At 40.0% G+C, this 20,962-nt stretch overlaps 1 protein-coding gene across 2 annotated transcripts in view; it reads left to right on the plus strand.

Annotated features, from left to right (window-relative positions):
- The first annotated feature begins 1,291 nt into the window (after window positions 1-1,291).
- The window catches only part of DENND6A (DENN domain containing 6A), an 87,695-nt gene continuing 68,024 nt past the window's right edge, over window positions 1,292-20,962 (plus strand). The window contains exon 1 of one of the 2 annotated variants that reach the window (XM_077858417.1): window positions 1,292-1,991. In XM_077858417.1, coding sequence (XP_077714543.1) covers window positions 1,920-1,991 — 72 coding nt within the window. In that variant the 5' untranslated portion in view covers window positions 1,292-1,919. The remainder of the gene's footprint in view (window positions 1,992-20,962) is intronic. The other variant, XM_077858414.1, reaches the window with a different exon arrangement.

A 20,962-nucleotide genomic window follows, 5' to 3' on the forward strand; every position in this document is an offset into this window, starting at 1 on the left:
CGAGGACAGACTGGGGGGTGTCTCTCCTACCAGAGGACAAAGAGGAGTTCCACCGGATCCGGACTGCCCTTCACAAGCCTATCTTCCTATCCCCCCCAAAATTTTAAATTAAAACAAACTGCGCATTGTCTAAGCATAACCAGTGAACATCAACAACTCTTCACTTGAGTGGGAAGACAAGCCAGCGCAAGCCCCATCACCTCCTTTAAAACTCAGCAGCGCCCTGATCGCACAAAGTCCCCAACTGGCAGCTTTCAGTCCATCTTCTTCCCTGGGAAGAGAAGGCTCGAACATTAGACAGCTTCGGCCAAGAAAACTCCTGGAAGACAGTTTGGGGGCTGGAGGTATCCAAGCAGATGAGTCACACGCCAGTTCTTGTGTTTTGTTTGGGATCTCGGCCGCTTTTCCCCCTCGGTGGCGGAAACGTTGCAGCACTGCAGCATGAAGGAACGGTCGGTTCCGTGCGGCCAGGAAGGTCCTTTCGGGGTGAAGGAAGGTGTCGCCGAGCACCTCTGGGCAGCCACCGCCCGTCTTCAAGGGCCTCGGGAGTGGAAGGGCAGGGCCGAGGGGGGCGGCGAGGGGGTCTAGACCGCCAGCGGGACGGTCTGCATGGCTCCTGCTGCGCGGAGGCCGCCCGGGAGCTGGCACGGGGTCCCCGGCACGAGCCGAGACGGCGGCGGCGGCTGGGGTCCTCGGCGCGAGGCGCGGGGACAGGCAAAGGCGCGGGCAGCGGCCGAGCCGGGACTCCCGGGCACCTGGCGGGCGTCCCCGCGCCCAGGGCGGGGATCCGGCTGGGCAGGCCGGTGCGGAGCGAGCGAGGCGCACGCCCGGGGAGGCTCGGGGGTCTCGGCCCGCAGGAAGTTGGCGCCTGGACGCCTGGACGCCTGGGCTCCGGGCAGTGGCTCAGCACACCGGCCGCCTTGTCTCAGGGTTGCCCCCGCGAGGGTCGCATCTCAGGGACGGCGGCCACGACTCCCAGCGGACGAGAAGGTGGGGGAGGGAGGCTGGCCCGGAGATTGGGGGAGAGGCCTGGAGGCCCCGGGCTGGGTCCGCCGCAGCCTCCACCACTCGCGGCCGGTGGGGCAGGCTCAGGCTGTGCCCGACAAGGCAGGAAACTTTCCGACCTGGTGGGGAAAACATCAAAACAAACGGCCGTCAGGCGCCGGTGCCCGCCCGCCTCAGCCCGCACCCCCTTCCACCCGCGCCCCCCCTCCCCCGCCAGTCCCTGCGATGGGCCACGACCTCGGCCGACCTCTCCGCGGACAAGCTGCGGGGATTTAAGGCCCGGACGCCACGACGGGTCCAGCCTCCCCGGCCGCCGCCGCCGCCTCAGCTTACCTTGCCAGCGCCGGCCGCCATAGTGACTCTGACTGAAACCTACCCGGTGCACCGCCACGGGAACGCGCACCCTTCAAGGGCCCTCCTACCCCCTCTCCCGCGCCGTAGTCCGGGGTCGTCACGTGTTCGACGCCACGGAGGCCATGATGGTCAAGGGCAGAAGAGAGGGCAAGCTCCTTTTTAACGCGCCTCCGGACGCCATGTTAGTTAAGGGCTGGGAGCTTCAGACCCTGGGGACAACCCTTACGGCCATTTTTGTTAAGGGCAGGGGAAAAGTGGACCTGTTGAAGGTTTTCCGGACAAAACGTGCCAGCTTCCTACGTTACCAGCTCGGCTAGAAGACCCCAACTTTTGCTAAATTGTATTCACTATACTTCTCAGTGAAAATACCCATGAACGAAGAGAGCAGACCCATCCGAAGGAGATGTTCATTTGCAGTCATCTTAGCTGTGGGCAACACAGTCCCGTACCGCCGCCTTAGGTGTGCCCAAATTCCCACAAGTCTCAGGACTTGTGCATCAAAAATTAGTCTTCTGTGAATCCTCCTCAGAGAGAAACTTAGTCCCCGCATTCCATTTCGAATGGCCCTTCTTCTCTTGGGACCTGTCACGCACCCCCAAGGACTCCAAAGCATATTCTACCCCGGAAAGAGTGTGAGTTCAGAAAGTTTAAAATCGTGTTACTTCCAGAGGTCTAAAGGAAAACTTTTCAAGAAAAGATATGGTGGGAAGGAGTTTTATTCATTTATGAACCAAGGGTGGCTTCATTCTTCAAATTGCTCTGACAACAGGCTCTACCACTGTGTGACCTTGGGCTTTTTCTGAAACTTTGCTAAACCCTTTCAAGCCTCCTTTTCTCATCTATATAACTTGGAGATAATGGGTAACTCACTTGTTATTGTGGGATCTAGGGTTTGGGCCGTTTCTTACCTGTCCTAAAGTTGTGTGTTGGGCCCTGGGGACACAAGTGAACAAAAAACCTCAATCCCTGAAACCGCACCTCGGGTTTTGTAGGATGGGGATGGGGGGAGGGGACAAACATAGACACAGATGGTTTCACTCTGATGTAATGAGGGCTAAGATGGAAGCAAGCGCTGAGTACTAGAGGTATCACAGGGATGGCCTTCTGGGGGAGGTAACTGAACTGAAGGAAGGTAGGGAAACCACGGTCAATGCAGTATTTGCTGAAGAGCTTCTTAAATTTCCAGGGAGAGAGACTAGCGAGAAAGGAACAAAGCTATTCGAAACAGTGGACCCATATGCTTGGCACATAATAGTGACAATAAATACTTGATGCATGAATGAAAATTACATACTGTAACTCATCACAGGATAAAGTAGGGATGGCACAAAGTGGGTCTGGAGAAAAGAATATGCATTCGATTATAAAGTATAGAGACCCTGTGTATTTGTGTACTTTGCTAGGACTCCACTAGTTCAGCAAATAGGTATTGAACTACTACTGTGTTCCAGGTTCTTTACTCTGGGAAATAAATAAATAAATAAGTAAATAAATAAATAAAGCTATGTTGAAAAGTTTTAATATAAGAAGATGAAAAGTTTTCATTTCTGGTAACTTTTAGGCTTATGTAGAACAAAGTAATAAAGGCCCCTCCGCAAATCCCTAATGAGTTCTGTGCATGAATTTATGTTATTTGTGCCTACTTTCATTTGTTCATGCCATAAATATTTAATTGGACGCCGACTGGAAAACAGCTACTTTGAAAAGCCCTACAACAGTGAAAAAAACTGTGACTCCCTCAAGCTGCTCACAATTTAGGTGATGACATAGTAAAATACTTGCTGTCAGAGTATATCAAGAGTAATGGGAGCATGGCAGAGTAGTTTGTTTTTTAAGTTTTAATTCCAGTATAGTTTACATACGGTGTTGTATTAGTTTCAGGTGTACAATGTAGTGATTCAATTATTCTATATGTTACTCAGTGCTTGTGAAGCTAAGTGTAGTCTTAATCCCTTTCACTTATTTCACCCATCCCCCACTCTCCTCCCTTTTGCGTAAATACTACTGGTATTTACCCAGTAGTACAATTACTGGATTGTAGAATAATTCTGTTTTAATTTTTTAAGGAATACCCGTTCTGTTTTCCATAATAGCTGCACCAGTTTGCATTCCTATCAATAGTGTACGAGGGTTCCTTTTTCTCCTCAGCCTCACCAACACTTGTTTCTTGTGTTTTTTGTTTAAGCCATTCTGACAAGTGCGAGGTGTTATTTCATTGGGTTTTGATTTGTATTTCCTTGATGGTGAGTGATGGTGAGCATCTTTCCATGTCTGTCGGCCATCTGTATGTCTTCTTTGTAGAAATGTTCATGTCTTCTGCCCATTTTTAAATTGGATTCTTTGTTTTTGTGCTGTTGAGTTGTGTAAATTCTTTATATATTTTAAATACTAATCTTCATTCAGTAGGTTGCCTTTTAGTTTTGTTGATTATTTCCTTTGCTGCGCAGAAGCTTTTTATTTTGATGTGATCCCAATAGTTTATGCTTGCTTTTGTCTACCTTGCCTCGGGGGACATACCTGGAAAAATGTTGCTATGGCTGCTGTCACAGAAATTACCACCTGCTCTTTCTTCTAGGATTTTTATGGGTTCAGGTCTCACATGTAGGTCCTTAATCCATTTCAAGGTTTTGTTTTGTTTTGTTTTTATGGTGTAAGAGAGTGGTCTAATTTCATTCTTTTGCATGTGGCTGTCCAGTTTTCCCAACATCATTTGTTGAAGAGACTTTTTTCCCATTGCATATTCTCACTCCCTTTGTCGAAGATTAATTGACCATATAACATTGTGGAGGAGTTTAAACTGAGACTTGAAAAATGAGTAGGAGTAGGGCAGCTACTCTGGTAGTAGTGGGATAATGAAATTTTAGGCCAAGAATACATCATAAACAAAGACCTAGAAACTTGAGAGAACAGGACTTTATGGGAATTACAAGTGGGCCTCTATTACTGAAGCATAAGGGGAAGGAGTTGGTCAAGGAGAGGCAAACAGAAGTGGGTTTCAATTGCTGAAGGACTTGAAGACAAACAACCAACTTCAGAACATTTTCATCTCTCTCCTAGGTCAAAGTAGATTAATGAAAATCAAGGTTTCAGAATCAGACCTTGTATCACCATTTACCAGCACTATAAACCGTAAATTATTTAGCTTCTCTAAGTATGTTTTCTTATTTGAAAAAAGTAGATAATGTCTTACAGAGTTGTGTAGGATTATGTAGGATTAAGTAAGATAATGCAAGCAAAATGCCATCTTTCTTTGATGCCTAGAAAATAGTGGATATTCAAACAATATTATTTTTTTATTCTTACTAACAGTAAGAATTTCTCCAGCCTTTCACATATAGTAAGGAGCAAGTTGTATTATCCCAGTTTGTATATGGAGAAACTTGTTTATAAATGTAGAGATAAAAAGTATCTCCATATGTTAAGTTCTACTACAATATCTCCTAAAAATTAATGCTAAACAGAATAGGTTTTTTTTTTTTCTGTGAGAAAAACTGGGATCGCTGTAACCTGGAATGGTAAAAAATCTTACAAAGCTATGCAGGGTGCTAGAAATGCCAAAATGGCATTGAAGGCATTCTTCACCCACTGGTATTCGGCAGGCACAGAAAAGTCTTAAATTAAGAAATCTCATACATGAGATATTTTGAATTCTAAGCCATGTGGGTGTTCTGCTTTCTGATTCTGTATCCATACAATATTTTAATTAAACAAAAAAATATGCCATGATTTGGGGTGCCTGGCTGGCTCAGTCAGGAGAGCATGCGACTCTTGATCTCAGGGTTGTGAGTTCAAGCCCTATACTGGGCATGGAGCCTACATAAAATATATGTATATGTCACATCTTGAGAACTTTGGAATGGTAGTATTTTCCAATATTGTAGCTTTCTCTCCTTTTAAAAATTTTTATCTTTTTAGTTATGATCCATGCTAATTTTCAATCTTAGAAAAGCAAAGAGAGAATTGTAAAATCATTACCCTGGTACCATGAAAGATAGGCCATTATTAGCATTTCAGACCAGTAGGAGACGGCTCTGTAAACTCACTTAATATACAAGCCCCCCCAAGTGATAATGACCTAATTAGACTTTAACCAATGACACATGATATAATGAATTATGGAAAATTTGCTTAACTGCTTAAGCAGAGTATCTGGATTACAAATATGGGTAGGCAAACTAATTAAAGAGGAGGCCTAGAGTAGTCAAAAATTAAAATTGAGAGTATGTAATACTTTTTATAGCATATAATGGCTTATTAAAACTAAAGTTTCATCCTCTTTTCAATAAGGAATACTTTCCTCATTAGGGAGATGTTAATGAGTGGAAATACCCTGTCATTTCCCAGGTGCCCAGGGTGGAGTGGCCAGACATTCCAGAGGTACTGCTCATCTGTTTTTAGTTTCCTGGTTCTTCAGGAAATAGAAGAAAAGTAATTACCTAAAGACAAGTAAAGACATTTATTTTTCTTTTAATATCCTTTTCTGTGAATATAAATAGAGGAATTAGAATATTAATTCTCAAAAGGACCATGGACAACTTATCCAGCTCCTTAATTTTGCAGGCAAGGAAACTGCGGCTCAGAAAAGGGACTTTCATTGAATGTGTATTTACCATGTAATAAGGAATTTTTCTCATGACATCTTTATGTGGTATTAATCCCATTTTATAAATAGGGGAAATGAGGCTCAAAAAGATTAAATGATCGTAAATCAGCATGCTAAATGTAAAGTACATGCTGGGGGTTTTTTCTTTTTAAAAATATCTTTACTGGTTTTTTGGCTCGATATAACAATACATATTCATTGCATATATTCAGATAAGCAAAGCAAGGAAAATAAAAGTCCTCTCTAGCTTCATCACAAATCCTCAGTCTAGAGCCAACTACTATTAACAGTTAACTATATCCTTCTAGATATTTTTCTAAGCCACACAATGCATGTCCCCCCCCTTTTTTTAGGGAGAGAGAGAGCGCAAGCGCAAGAGTGGGGGTAGAGAGGCAGAGGTAGAGAGAGGATCCCACACTGGACATGGAGACCCACGTGGGGCTCTGTCTCACTACCCTGAGACCATAACCTGAGCCAAAATTGACTTGGACACTTAACTCACTGAGCCACTCTGGAGCCCCTGGAACGCCCTTTTAAAAGTACCATCAGGCTCTGTGCTGGGGGTGGAGCCTGCTTAAGATTCTTTCCCTCTCATTCTGCCCCTTGCAACATTAAAAGAAAGTACCATATAATTTACTAGAAATGGGAAAATCAGGGGTACTTGGGTGGCGCAGTAAGTTAAGCATCTGACTCGATTTTGGTTCAAGTCATGATCCTGAGGTCCTGGAATTGACTTCCATCTCGGGCTCTGTACTCAGCGGGGAATCTGCTTGGGATTCTCTCTCTCCCTCTCCTTCTGCCCTCACCGCCCCCCCCCCCAACTCTTTATTTCTCTCTAGAATAAAATATTTTTTTTAAAAAGAGAGAGAAATGGGAAATTCAACACTAGGAGCCTTATACCTAAAAGTGATACTTTAAATAAATAGCAAAATGCCTATAGGTAGTAGAAGGAAGGGAAGAAATTATGTTTATTTTTTCAATCTTGTGTAAGTCCACTTTTGATTACTTGAAGTGTTCTCTTGCTTTTTATTATCAATTTAAGAATGTTACTTGGGGAGGGGGGTGCCTTGATGGCTCAGTTAGTTAAAGTGTCTGACTCTTGGTTTTGGCTCAGGTCATGATCTCTGAGTGGTGAGATCAAGCCCCACAATGGGCTCCACATTCTGTGTGGAATCTGCTTAAGACTCTCTCTCTCTCTCCCTCTGCCTCTGCCCCCACATGCATACGCTCGCTCTCTCTCTCTCTCTTTCTCTCTAACATAAATAAATATATCTTTAAAAAAAAAAAAAGAATGTTACTTGGAATGCAGTAAATGCATAAGAATAAAAGGCATGAGTCAGAATGCCACATAAGGCATTTTTTATGACTCTTTATTGGTATATTTGGGTTTGTTTTTAAATAGTTACCAATTAAAATATCGGAGATTGTTTATATGTGGTGTTTTTGTTCGTCTAGTGATTTTTTAAAAAATATTTTAAGTATATTCTTTATTCTAGGAAAACTATGACTTTTGAATCATTGTCTTTTAATATAATTATTTGCGTGTCTTTTTAATAGTTCCATCAGAGCTTTTGTTTCAGACAAGTGCATTGTCCCTACTGCTATACAACACTGTCACAGATAATGGTCAACAGTATCTTACCAAATGGCTATAATTCAGGAAATTGATAGATTTCTCAGAGATCTTTGGTTTTAAGCAGCCCTAAGAACACTGTTGGAAATGGAGTGAAGATACCCAGAAGGAAGATGAGTCTAGAGTCCCTGCTTCTCCTCCACCCTCATTCCTACCAAGTATGCTCAAGGCTTGGTGGAAAGACCATTTGTGGAGTCTGCTGAGCTTTGCAAATGGCCAATTTCATGGGTGTGTGACCTAACACAGGGACTGTACTAAGAAGGACTCTGCTGTCTTGAAATTCATAATACTTTTTTTTTAAAAAAAGGGGGACCCCATTTTCATTTTGCTCTAAACCCTTCAAGTTATGGAGCTGGTCCTGCTTCCAGTCTCCTCTGTACGAGTCTAGCATGTTGACTAACACAACACATGAAATGCTGTAAGAGAAATTAGTGAAAAGGCATCCCTATAGAAATGAGACTTTTTTAGGTGAAACCAGACAGGTCCATCTCCCCATTTCCAAAGATCTAATTATATAGCTCGGTATCAATGGGAAAGATGGTTGCAGAAGAAAACTTGCCTTGATTTTGTAGCTTATCTTCTCACTCTAGATTAGATTCTGGAGTTATTCTTGGAAATGATAATGAGAATAATATAGAATCAATATAGAATCTCTGCTCATTAAAATTTTACATTTTATTGTAACATTTTATTATAAAAAATTCAAATGTACAGGAAAATTGAAATAAAATTACAATGAACACACAAATATACCCACCCCTCCTTGATTCAAAGTCATTACCATTTAGCCACATTTGCTTTATCTATTTATGTTTTCTGAACTTTTTGACAAGTTGCAGACACCAACATACTTTGCTCCGAAACGATCAACATGCATTTCCTAATAACATTCTCCTAAATAATCACAACATTTGAAGTTGGAGTTTTTTTAAGTATCTTATTTTTAATGCAGAAAGCTTGGAAAACAGATAAACACAAAGAAAAACCAGCCATGTTTCCAGTGCCCAGAGATAATCACCATAAGCAGTTTGGTGCTACCCAGAAAAATGGCATCATCTCTTACCCATTGCTTTGTCCACACAGAATGAAGCACCTTTACATTTTTCACCCTTAACAAGAACATTTTTTATGCTTTCTGTGGTAGGCAGTCTAATGTCCTTTCAAAAAGATCCATGTCCTCAAAAAAAAAAAAAAATATCCATGTCCTAATCCCCAGAATTTATGGCATAGGAGACTTTGCAAAAGGTATGATTAAGGGTACAGAACTTGAGCTGGGGAGATTATTCAGGGTTATCTGGATAGATCTACTTTAAATCATATGAGCCCTTAAAAGTGGAAGAGGTAGGCAGAGAGTAGGTCAGAGAGATGTGACATGAGGACTCACCCTCTTGCTAGCTTTGAAAAGGGAGGAAGGGGGCCATGAACTAAAGAATAAAGGAAGCCTCAAGACACTGGAAAAAGTCAAGGAAACTGATACTCTCCTAGAGCTTCCAGAAGGGAACTCAGTTCTCCCAACACTGCATGTTAGCCTAGTGAGACCCAGTTGGACTTCTGATCCACAGAATTTTAAGGTAGTAAATTTGTGTTGTCTTAAGCCACTGAATGTGTGGTAATTCATTATACCAACGGTAAAAATGAATACATCTCCCCATCTGTATTTGCCTTTAAAATGGTAATCTTTTATTCTTTGGGATATTTTTGAGTGATTTTTCCTCTTCATTTGGCTTTGAAAATGATAATGATTAACGCAATGGAAAAATAAAGGCAGAATGCCTTGGTTTTGCTGTGAGAGGACAACTAGATCTCCTATGGTGTTTCTCACCCGGGTTGGGCTCATACATTTATAAATTAATGTGGTAGGGGAGGGATTGCTCTACAGTCCTTTTATGAAATTCATTTGGAGGGGCACTTGGCTGGCTCAGTTGGTAGAGCATGTGACTCTTGATCCCACACTTGTGAGTTTGAACCCCGTGTTGGGTATAGAGTTTACTTAAAAAAAATTCACTTGGAATTATGGAAACTATTAGTTGAGGAAAATAGTTTCCTCTTAATTTCTTTCATGGATCTTTGTACTTGCTTTTCACAGCACTTGTAACAATTTATAATGAGGTTCAAGTAGAACATCTTCATTACTGTTTGCTTTCTCTCTGGACTGTAAGCATTTTAAGAGTAAGGAGTCTGTCTGGTTTTATTTTCTCTTGTTTTTCCAGCACCTAACACAGTACCTGGCACATATAGTAAGCACAAACACATTTGTTAAATGATTGGATCTTTGGCTATGAAAGTTCTGGTTCTTGAGTGGCTAATATAAAGCTAAAAAAAAAATAAAAAAAAATAAAGCTAAACTGTTCTACATACTAGTATTTAAAATAATGTTAAATTATATATAATATTAACTCTTTTTGTAGAAAAAAAGCTGTTTTCAACATGAGCTTGGGAACCTCTTTGCCAATGATTATGCTTTATTTTTAAAGATTTTATTTATTTATTCATGAGAGACACAGAGAAAGAGAGAGAGGCAGAGACATAGGCAGAGGGTGAAGCAGGCTCCCTATAGGGAGCCTGATATGGGACTTGATCCCAGGACCCCAGAATCATGACCTGAGCCCAGCTGCGCAATGATTATGCTTTTATGGAGATTTCTTTCCTGGATACAGATTCAGACTGCACTGTCTGAATGTCATTCTGGAGACATTAATGTGTTCTTGTGTATGTACGAACTTCTTCTGAAAGCCCTCTCAGGAGGTCAGGAACAGATTGTCAGGAAAGACAGAGTGGTGTCTTCACTTCTGGCTGGCAGCTGGCCTTACAGTCCATCAGGCAGGGAGCCCACCCTGGGCTCAAGTCAGATTGTGTTTCACCACACTAAACACCCAGATGGAGCAGTCGGGGCAGTGGAGTTAAAACTGCTGATGAACCTTGCTAGAGACTTTTCTAAAAGCCACAACTAACAGAAAGTTTGCTCTGTTTTCCCAGGAACAGTCACTTCTGGGGGTGTGAAAGTGGAGCATCATTAGTGAAACTGAACAGCAGTGTGATAAGCCTGAAAAGTACTTCCATGCTAAGCCTTAAGGAGGGAAGGGTGTACCCAGGCCCAACTTTTTTTATGCAACCTAAGTCACGGCTCTGTTTGGACAAGTGTTTCTGAAGGCAATAGTTTTTTTTCTCTAGTCAGCTATTACTGGCTAGGCAAGCAACACCCCTGGTCAACCTAAGCCTGTGGAAACTATTGGAAAGACAGAGGAGGATCTCAGAGAATGTAACTAAAGGCTGAAGAAGCAAATCTCAGGAAGGATGGGAAGCAAAGTTAATGAGCAACAAGAGCCAATAAGCAGCCTGTCTTTAGGAGGCCTCTTTAGCACCAACTTCAAGAGAAATCAATCAACTCACCCTTTTTCAGTCCTTGAGTCCATATCTTTGAGATTCAAATGAACCAGAGACCACTGAGACAGGTTGGGTTACATGTTCATTTCACTGCAGAAGGGTGGGGTAGTTTGAAGGACCATCCCACTAACTGTATCCAATAAAAGAGTGATGATTTTTCCAAAGCTGTTGTCATGAGAAGGGGAAGGATTTATGGGCATGCAAAAGTCCTAGATGTTCACTTATCAGCTTACTCACTAAGTGTGCATTCAGGAAAATTAGTCTTCATTGTGCCCTTTGGCAAAGAGGTTTTGCTGACTATGGAATTGAGGCCAGTAACCTCCTATGTGACCTTAGACAAATCATAAATCCTCTCTGAGCTATAGTTTCCTCATTTATAAAATTTATTGAACAGTTTGGACCAAATGGTTCCTAATGGCTTGTGGAATGGAAAGAGCCAGAATAGAGGATGTCATCCCAGATGCTGACGATATGACCTTGGCTGACTCATTTGCCAATTCTGGGTTTCCTAAAGTAGACACCTTTAAGTTCCTTCCAGCTCTTAGATGGGAGTAGCCAGGTCAGTCTTTCCTCCCACAAAATCAGTGGGATATCCTTGTGTATAGGAAACACACTGAAGTATTAAGGGGTAAAGGAGTAATATGCATGCAACCTACTTTAAATCAGAAAAAATATATATATATATAAAAAGAGGAGAATGTGGCCAAACTTTTTAAAAATAATGAATTTGAATAAAGTGGGCGTTCTTTGTGCTATTCTTGAAATTTTAACTGTGATTATTTCAAAATGAAGTTCAAAAAAAATCAATGGGAAGGGCAAAAGGGAATCTGCTCCTCCACTTGCCTGTCCAAAGGCCTTTTGATGAATTATATTTGTGACAAGTGAATATTTGTATGTCCATATTGCTAGATCCAAACTCTCTAGGGCAAGTTGGTAGTGCCAAGACATTGATTCTACAATGAGTTCTCACAGTTAGTGTTGACAAAGCTCCACTGTGGACCGGGAAGACACTGGGTAAGGCCTATCTATTCACTCCTCCTAGGGAGTCTGACTAAGTGGGTGGAGATTTCCTGTTGGCTTTTATGCTTTTCTTTTGTTTCAGCAGTTGTTTGGGGGAACATATTTCAGACACAGCATATCTTTAATGCTTTGTTCTTTTAATACTCATCTAAAACCCAACAAATGTTTCTACCAAGTACTTATTAATTTGATTTGAAGCCAAATATTATTATCTTCACGCAGTCATTTCTTTTTTCAGTTTTTTAATTTTAAGCAATCTCCATGCCCAATGTGGGACTTGAACTCATGATCAAGAGTCCCATGCTCTACCGACTGAGCCAGTCAGGCGCCCCCAATACAGTAATTTCTGATTCCAAAATGATTTCATTATCTAGAGGGGTATTCCTTGCAGGATTATGTTAGCAAAATGTTGGGAGCAACCTAGTAGTCCATTAAATAGAGTACCGGTTAAATACATTCATGCAATGAAAAATTGGGTTGACGGTAAAAAAGAATGAAGCAGCTCCCTAAAATGGCTATGGAACAATCTTCAAGTTAAAAATAAATGAAGCAATTCTATATGAATGAATATGGAACAATCCCCAAGGTATAATTTTAAAAGCAACATGTAAAATCATGTGTGATTATAATACTATTGTATTAAAAACCTGCTTGAATGAGTAAGCGATGAGTAGACAATTTTTTGCCTGCTCAGCATATTCCTGTATACACATATCCAGAGCATTTTCTGGGAAGATATACAGGAAATTAGTAACAGTGGTAATCTCTGAAGAGAAGTGCAATCAGTAAAGGTATGTAACTGGGGAATAAGGATGGGAGAGAGATTTGCTTTTCACTTAATATCTTTTGAGTTTTGTACCAAATTTAATGTAGGAGTCATTGCTCCTTTAAGAATAAATCCTTAGAGCCCATTCTTATCATATAGGCTTACGTGAAGATAAATCACTGTACCCAAGGAATTTGTGCTATTAGGGTGTGAGTATTCTGAATACTGAGTTCATGGCTTCTCATCTTTTTGCTCCTACGAAAGCTAGCCTTATCTTTGCATGTAGAAGTCACTTAATCTTTTTATTTTTTATTTTTTTAATTCTAATATTTATTTATGATAGACATAGAGAGAGAGAGAGAGAGAGAGAGAGAGGCAGAGACACAGGCAGAGGGAGAAGCAGGCTCTATGCCGGGAGCCTGATGTGGGACTTGATCCCGGGACTCCAGGATCGCGCCCTGGGCCAAAGACAGGCCCCAACCCGCTGAGCCACCCAGGGATCCCCTCTTTTTATTTTTTAAATTTATTTATTTATTTTTTAGTAATCTCTACACCCAACGTGGGGCTTGAATTCATGACCCCAAGATCAAGAGGTACATGCTCCTCTGACTGAGCCAACAAGGTATCCCAATAATCTTTTTATTGAATAGAGTTCAACTCCACTGATTTGCAGTGCACATATAGGGGAACTTCTGTATACATTCTTACTTGCTGGTTTAAATCTTAGCCCTTCATGTATTTTCCTCTCTTCTATCCTAAAGGAAAAATAATAAAGTATTCATTTTGTGTTCTTAAGAATTTTAAGATTTGCCAGTCAGGGGATGTAAATTTTTGCCTCCTTTCTGGAAGGCATTTTGGTATCATAAACCAACATGTAAAACATGTTCAGGTTGCAACTTATCCTAAAGAAATAATTACACAGTTCAGAAAAGGATGTATGCACAAGGATGTTCGCTGCAATATTGCTGATAGTATTGAAAATTTGGAAACAGTCTTAAATATTCATGGGTAGATAAGTGGTTGATTAAAGAATGGTATATCCATCTAGCATGCCCATTAAAAATGATGATTCCACTGTATATCTCTTGATGAGGAAAAGATATCTATAGCATATTGTCAAGTGATAGAAACAGACTGTACATATCTATGATCCCATTTTATCAAATTTCAACACAGACCACTTCACTATGTTTATATATAATTGGATACCTGGAAGAAATTCTATCAAAATACTAAAAATGCTTATCCCTCTATGATGAGTGATTTTTAATATTTTCTATTTTTTCATATTATTTTCTCTCTGTATTTTTCATATTATTTACATTGTATCACTTTTACCAAAAACTGAAACTATTACAAACAAAAAGCACTCAAGTGATTTCCCTAGTTTTACTCTTTGATTCAATAAATATTTTTTTGAATACATCAGAGTATCCTAGACTTATCTTTCCTATTTTACAGTCTGCAGAATTTTCTATGTACCCATGCGAGAAGATATTGAAGTTAAGTTGTTCCTAAACTTAGCTTAAAGTTTTAAAAACTTAAGCATCAGGGAAAAAAATCAGAATAATAGTTGTCTCTGAGAGAGGTTGGGATGGAGATATTGATCAGGAAGGGATATGAAGGAACATGTTAGGGTGATGGTATGTTCTGGAGGTTTGGGTTACAGAAGTGTATGCATTTGTCAAAACTCAGCAAATTCACTCTTAGATTTGTGCATTCCTACTAAAATTGAGGGGAAAAAAGATTTGTGCATTCCTCTATATCAATTTTATAACAAAAGAAAAAATAGTAGATTATATTTCAGTTAGTGATACTGATGCCTGGGATTTACTTTGAAATGCATCAAAAATAAGACAGATTAGATGGTTTAAAGAATGGATAGATGGATAGATACTTGATAAAGCAACTATAATAAAACTTAAGTGTGGAATCTAGGTGGGATGTATACATGTGTTTATAATAAAAATTCGTATAATTTTGCTGTTTGAAAGTTTTTCATAATTAAATGTTGAGAAAAATGTAAGCACCAATTATCTATTAATATACTGAATAGGTGTATATTTTATCCTTGTAAAGTAAATTCAGCAAATTGAATTCTGGAAGTTGCTCCCAAGAAAAACTCAACCTTTTTGGATAGATAATCTATATAAATACATATATGTACATAAGACATAATTAGTGACAGGGCTATCTTCATGAGTGCGTTGACTATACAGTCACCCAGGGCCCCACACTGAGTTCAATGCTGTGCTATTGCTATGTTGAAATTCTTAACAATTTTTTAATATGGGACCCTGCATTTTTTCCTTTTTTTTTTTTTTTAAGATTTTAAAATTTATTTTAGAGAGGGAGAGCAAGCATGGAGGGGAAGGAGCAGAGGGAGAGGAGAGAGGAACTCAGTCACACTCCACACTGACCACAGAGCCCAATGCAGGGCTTGATCTCACGACCCTGAGATTATGACCTGAGCCAAAATCAAAAGTCAGAGATCTGGGCAGCTCTGGTGGCCCAGTGGTTTAGCACGGCCTTCAGCCCAGGGTGTGATCCTGGAGACCCAGCATTGAGTCCCACGTCAGGCTCCCTGCATGGAGCCTGCTTCTCCCTCTGCCTGTGTCTCTGCCTCTCTCTCCCTCTCTGTGTCTGTCATTAATAAATAAATAAAATATTTTTAAAAAAAAGGTCAGAGATCTAACTGACTACACCATCCAGGTGCCCCAGGCTCAACATTTTCATTTGCAATGATCCCTGCAAATTATGTAGCCAGTCTTGACTAATGAATAATAATATCACTAACACATATTATCTTCTCCCTATGTCATGCATTATGTTAATCACATTACATTCATTATCTCATTGAATCCTCAAAAAAAGGACTAAAGAAGTAGGTACTATTAATGTCCCCATTTTACAGATAAACATACTGAGGCTCAAAGAAATTAAGTTATTTTCTCAAGCTCACAGATTTATTGTACCCTCAGTATACATAGTCATGCAGTACATATGGTAGATATTCAATAAATATTTATTGGGTAAATAATAACAATAATGGTTTCCATTTATCGAGCCTAGAATGTTCTTACTGAAACCTGAGATGATCTTCCCTAATCCACACTCCCTACCTTTGGCCTTAGTACCTCATGGCCCCATTCCCTGACACCTTAATTTAGGTCAGGTCTCCTTTTATGATACCCTAGGCTTCTTCTTTATAGCATTCATCACATATGTAATTAGGTAGTTCTTTGTTTAATGTCTGTCTTTCCTTCTGGACTGGAATCTAAGTGAAGACAGTGGCACACTGTTATCTGTTCACCACTCTATTCTCAACACACAGCGCTATACCTGGAGCACAGCCTGTCTTCCTGCCAAATTTTGATTATATACTTTCTTTTTTTTTATTGATTATATATATTCTCATTTAATCTTCAATCTTGTGAGGTATAGATTTTTATCATCATTTTACAGATGAAGAAAGCAAGGCTCAGAGAAGTCTGAGTTACCCCACCATAGGGGAAGCATCACTATGATATGGTCCTACATTTGCCTTACTCCAAAATCTCTCATCATTTCACTGAAGCCCTCTGTTTCCACATCACAATCTGCTTGACATTATTTTCTGTTTCTAGGCACCACTTATTCCTTTAGTATCTCTTTCAGCTCCTATTTTTGTTGTCTGACCTCCGGGTTCTCTAATGAAGAGGAGGCATGCTTTCCAAGAAGTAATTACAGCAGGTGACATAACCAGGCTAGCTGTAGCCAGGGTTTTATTTTTTAACCTTGATGAGTGAAACAGCTGGAAATGCTACCCTTTAAAAGTAAACGATCCAGTTTCCTTTGGTACTAACTCTTTCTTCATTCTGGGAAACGCCTTGATGTGATTTCTTGGGCTATGTAAATGTAAAGCAATCACCCATGTCTAGTTCTTGGGGGAAGGCCCAAAATAATTAAGATAAAGCAAATGTAGATGCTTTGAGCTGTTAATAAGACATCTCTTAGTAGTTCTCTGCCACTACAAATTATAATTTCTGTAAGTGTGAATTTAGACTCTCCTATGCTCATTCATGACTGAGTGTATTTGCAGAGTTGAGAGAACCGTTCTTTGGGCAATTGTTTGTGAGAGTCACGGAAGTGAGATGAAAAGGAACACTGGGAGAAGACAGGCTTATTTCCTTTAGCCAATGCTAGAGGAGAGGCTGTGAACAAAAAATAAAGAGTGCTTGGCCCAGGATGCCATGGTGTGGATTGTTGAGTTCCACCTGTGGTGTTATTTAAAGACTGAAAATTCAGGACCTTAGGAATTGGACTGATGACAGATTATGTTATCCTTTGTCTTTTGTAGGACACAGGGCAAAACAACATCATCTGGCAGTGATAGAGTTTCCAGAGGACCTAGGTTTGTGCTATTTGAGGATAAGTTTAGACAGTGGATCTCTCAGAGTTACCCCTTGCTCTATTACATTTCTTTTCAAGTATTTACTAAGCCTTTGGAAAAGACTTAACATCACAGCCTGCTGTTAGTTGTACCCTTGAGCTTGTTCCACTTTCTCTGAGGAATATCAAGCATTCCACAAAGTCACTGCTAGAAACAATGGTGAAAGTCATCTGTGCAAGACAGTGGTGCCCAGTGGCGCTGTATCCTCATAGGAGTGAGAGATGGCAGGGCTATAGCAGGTCCAGAAAGTCGGGGCATCAGAACAGAAGGGATTAACCCTAAGAACACAAGAACTATCTCAGAAATGCAGAAGAACAAGTTTCTGAAGGCTTATGCCATCATAATTTGAACACTAAAATTATGTATGATATTTTGTCATCACTGGCTAGTGAAATAGGATGTATATTCACAACTCTGTACACCTTAGCCAGTCTCCAGGATGGCTCCCAATGATTCTCATTTTGTTGTATTCATGTCCTTCTATAGTCTTCTCTCACAGTGAATCAGAGCTAGTCTATGTGAACAATAGACTATAGCAGAGGTTATAGTGGGTGACTTCAAAAAGTAGGTTGTAAAGGACTTATAACTTCTGCTCTGGTCTCTTGGATTGGCTGCTTTGGGAGAGGCCAGCAGTCATCATATGAAGATTCTTACGCAGCTCTGTGGAGAGGCCCCCAAGAGGAGAAACTGAGGCCTCCACCAACATTGCCAGCACCAACTTGCCAGCCATGTGAGTAAGAAATTGGAAGTGGGTCGTCAAGCCCCATTCAAGTCCTTAGGTGACTGCAGCCCCAGTTGACATCTGACTGAACCTCATGAGAAACCCCTAGCCAGAGCTTCCCAGCCAAGTGGCTCCCACATTCCTGACCCATAAAAACTATAAGATAATAAACGTTTATTATTATTTTAAGCTACTAAGTTTTGGAATAATTTGTTAGGCAGCAATAAATAAAACACTATAGATTCTATAGAATAAATGTCTACATGAAACTCTGCTTAAATAGGTCAGCAAAGTCTTCAGAAAAAGGAACATGAGTTGAGCACAAGTAGGAGCTTGCAGGTGGATGTAAGATAAAGGGGAGTCATTTAAGGCTGAAGGAACAGCTTGACCACAGGGCCAGAAGTAAGAGGGCATAACTTGTTTGAAAAACAACAATCAGTTCAGCATGACTGGGGTGCAGTATGTTTAAAGAATGAGATAGAAAAAGATTAGAAGATTAGACAGGAACCAGTTCAGAAAGAACCTTATATACTATGCCCAGGTGTCTGTCTTTTTTTTTTTTTTAAGATTTTATTTATTTAGGACAACTGAGTGGCTCAGTGGTTGAGTGTCTGCCTTTGGCTCAGGCTGTGATCCTGGGGTTCCGGGATCTAGTTCCACATCAGGCTCCCAACTCAAGGAGCCTGCTTCTCCCTCTGCCTGTGTCTCTGCCCCTCATTCTGTGTCTCTCATGAATTAAAAAAAAAAAATCTTTTAAAAAATTTTTATATATTCATTTGAGACAGAGAGAGAGAGAGAGCATGAGCAGGGCAAGAGGCACAGGCAGAGGTAAATACAGACTCCCTACTGAACAGAGAGCCCAAGGTGGGGCTGGATCCCAGGACTTGGTGATCATGACCTGAGCTGAAGGCAGATGCCCCCAACTAATTCAGTCACTCAGGTGCCCCAGTGTCTGTCCTTTTATCCTGACGGGAATGAAAAGTCATTGAAGAATTTTTTTAGCAGGCAACTGACATGATCACTTTTAAATTTACAATTTTACTTTTTTTTAAGATTTTATTTATTTATTCATGAGAGAGAGAGAGAGAGAGAAAGAGGCAGAGACACAGGCAGAGGGAGAAGCAGACTCCATGCAGGAAGCCTGATGTGGGACTCGATCCCGGGACTCAAGGATCACCCCCTGAGCAAAAGGCAGACACTCAACCACTGAGCCACCCAGGCGTCCCTAAATTTACAATTATAAATTGTACATTCTAGAGTCATGGCCAAATAGAAGGTGAATTAGAAACAGAGAGGCCATTTAAAAAAACGACTGCAAGTCCAGGTGCTAAGTTATTAGTGCTTGAAGTAAGCCCTTAGCATTGTGAACAAAGAAGGGGAGAATTGATGAGGGAGCTTTTAGGAGGTATAATTTTTAGAATGTGAATTATGAGGAAAGATGTGGAAGCTAGGAGGAGCAAGTTTTGAGCCAGTGAGTTTCAGTGGTCTGTGGTCCAGGTAAGTATGTACAGTGGGCCACTGGAAACACTGGTCTGGCATGGAACCCAAAAAGAAATGCAAGGTCAGGCTGAAGACAAACACTTAAATTTTGAAGGCCTTTTCATGCAAACATCTCTTAATTAAAAAGTAAGCCCATGGGTGAATAAAATCTCAATAAAACTTAGAGTTTTGAGTTTATCTTTCACCAATAGCAAAGCCATTTAGAAATGAGATTTACAGTAAGAACCTGGGATGAGATTGAAGGAAGAGAGTTAGAACCAGGTAGTAAGAATTAACTCAAAGAACGTTATTTTTTTTTTAAGTAAACTCTTCACCCAATGTGGGACTCAGACTCACAACCCTGAGATCGAGAGTTGCATGCTCTACTAGCTAAGCCAGCCAGCCACCCCTTGAAGACCATTTTTTGATATCTTCCAGTTTTGCTGGGAATTCGACCATCAGCAGAACCTGGTGACTAATTTGATATAGAGATTGAAGGATAGGGCAGAGACTAAATAACTATTATTCCTCCTTCCAAATAAGTTTCCTTTTTATTTAGATTTACTTGTTTCATTACCTCTAATATCTTATAGTCTATGCCCCATCTATATCACTGTTCTAAATTTTTTTCAAATTTAATTCTATTTCTGTTTACTTTGCCTATTTTCCAGTAAATCTGTATCAGTTTCATGATTTTCTACTTTCTGTTTTTCCTTTTTCCTCTTTCTGCTTTTTGTGAACAAAAGAAAATAAAATATCTCCCTTTGTTGAATATATAACAAGTGTGGCTTGATATTCTTTATTCAGTATTTTCCAGGTCTCAATTTCATTGTCAATAGTCTTCTAGTTCTTTGAAATTGTTTTTCAACTAATATAGTGATTTTCATCTTTAATTATGGTCTTGAACCTAATACTCTAAGAGTTGGAATTCAACCAATTCACCTAGTTTGACCTGATCTACTTATCCAAGAACCGTGTATTTAGAAATATGCAGATAAATGCAGTGTCCATATCCTTAGCATTTTAAAGATTATAGAAAAAGTAACCTTCAGATCAAATAGTCTTGTAATCAGGTTAAAAACAATTATTGTAAAAAAATATGATAAAATCCCAGACTTTGAACAGTATTTTTTTCTTTGGTTGTTTCATAAATATTTCTGCCTCTGTAAAAAATTTAATATCAGTGGAATTCATGTCATCTTATTGGTGGAAATAACTGTGGTTTTTTAAAAACTAACCACTTAATTTTTGTTAGCAAGGAAGCCCAGGGAAAGTAATGTTAAAAATGAGTAAATGGAGCTGAGTGTTTTTACCAAAGTGCTTAGTGGTTAGCATGAAGAGATACCACTTAACGTACCTCACTTTTCAACATTTAATTGATAAAAATGGAGGCTTAATAAAGATTTTTCAAGTAACAAAATGTCTAATTAATATTTTAAACTTAGCTTTAGATAAAATTTTTACAGCATAATTAAAGGTACAATTACAGAATTCTAATAGATTTTTTCTAAGATGAAAACATTTTTTCTGATTACATAATTGAGACATGCTCATTTAAAAAAGTT

The sequence above is a fragment of the Canis aureus genome, chromosome 19 (assembly GCF_053574225.1).
Source record: "Canis aureus isolate CA01 chromosome 19, VMU_Caureus_v.1.0, whole genome shotgun sequence".
NCBI classification, from domain to species: domain Eukaryota; kingdom Metazoa; phylum Chordata; class Mammalia; order Carnivora; family Canidae; genus Canis; species Canis aureus.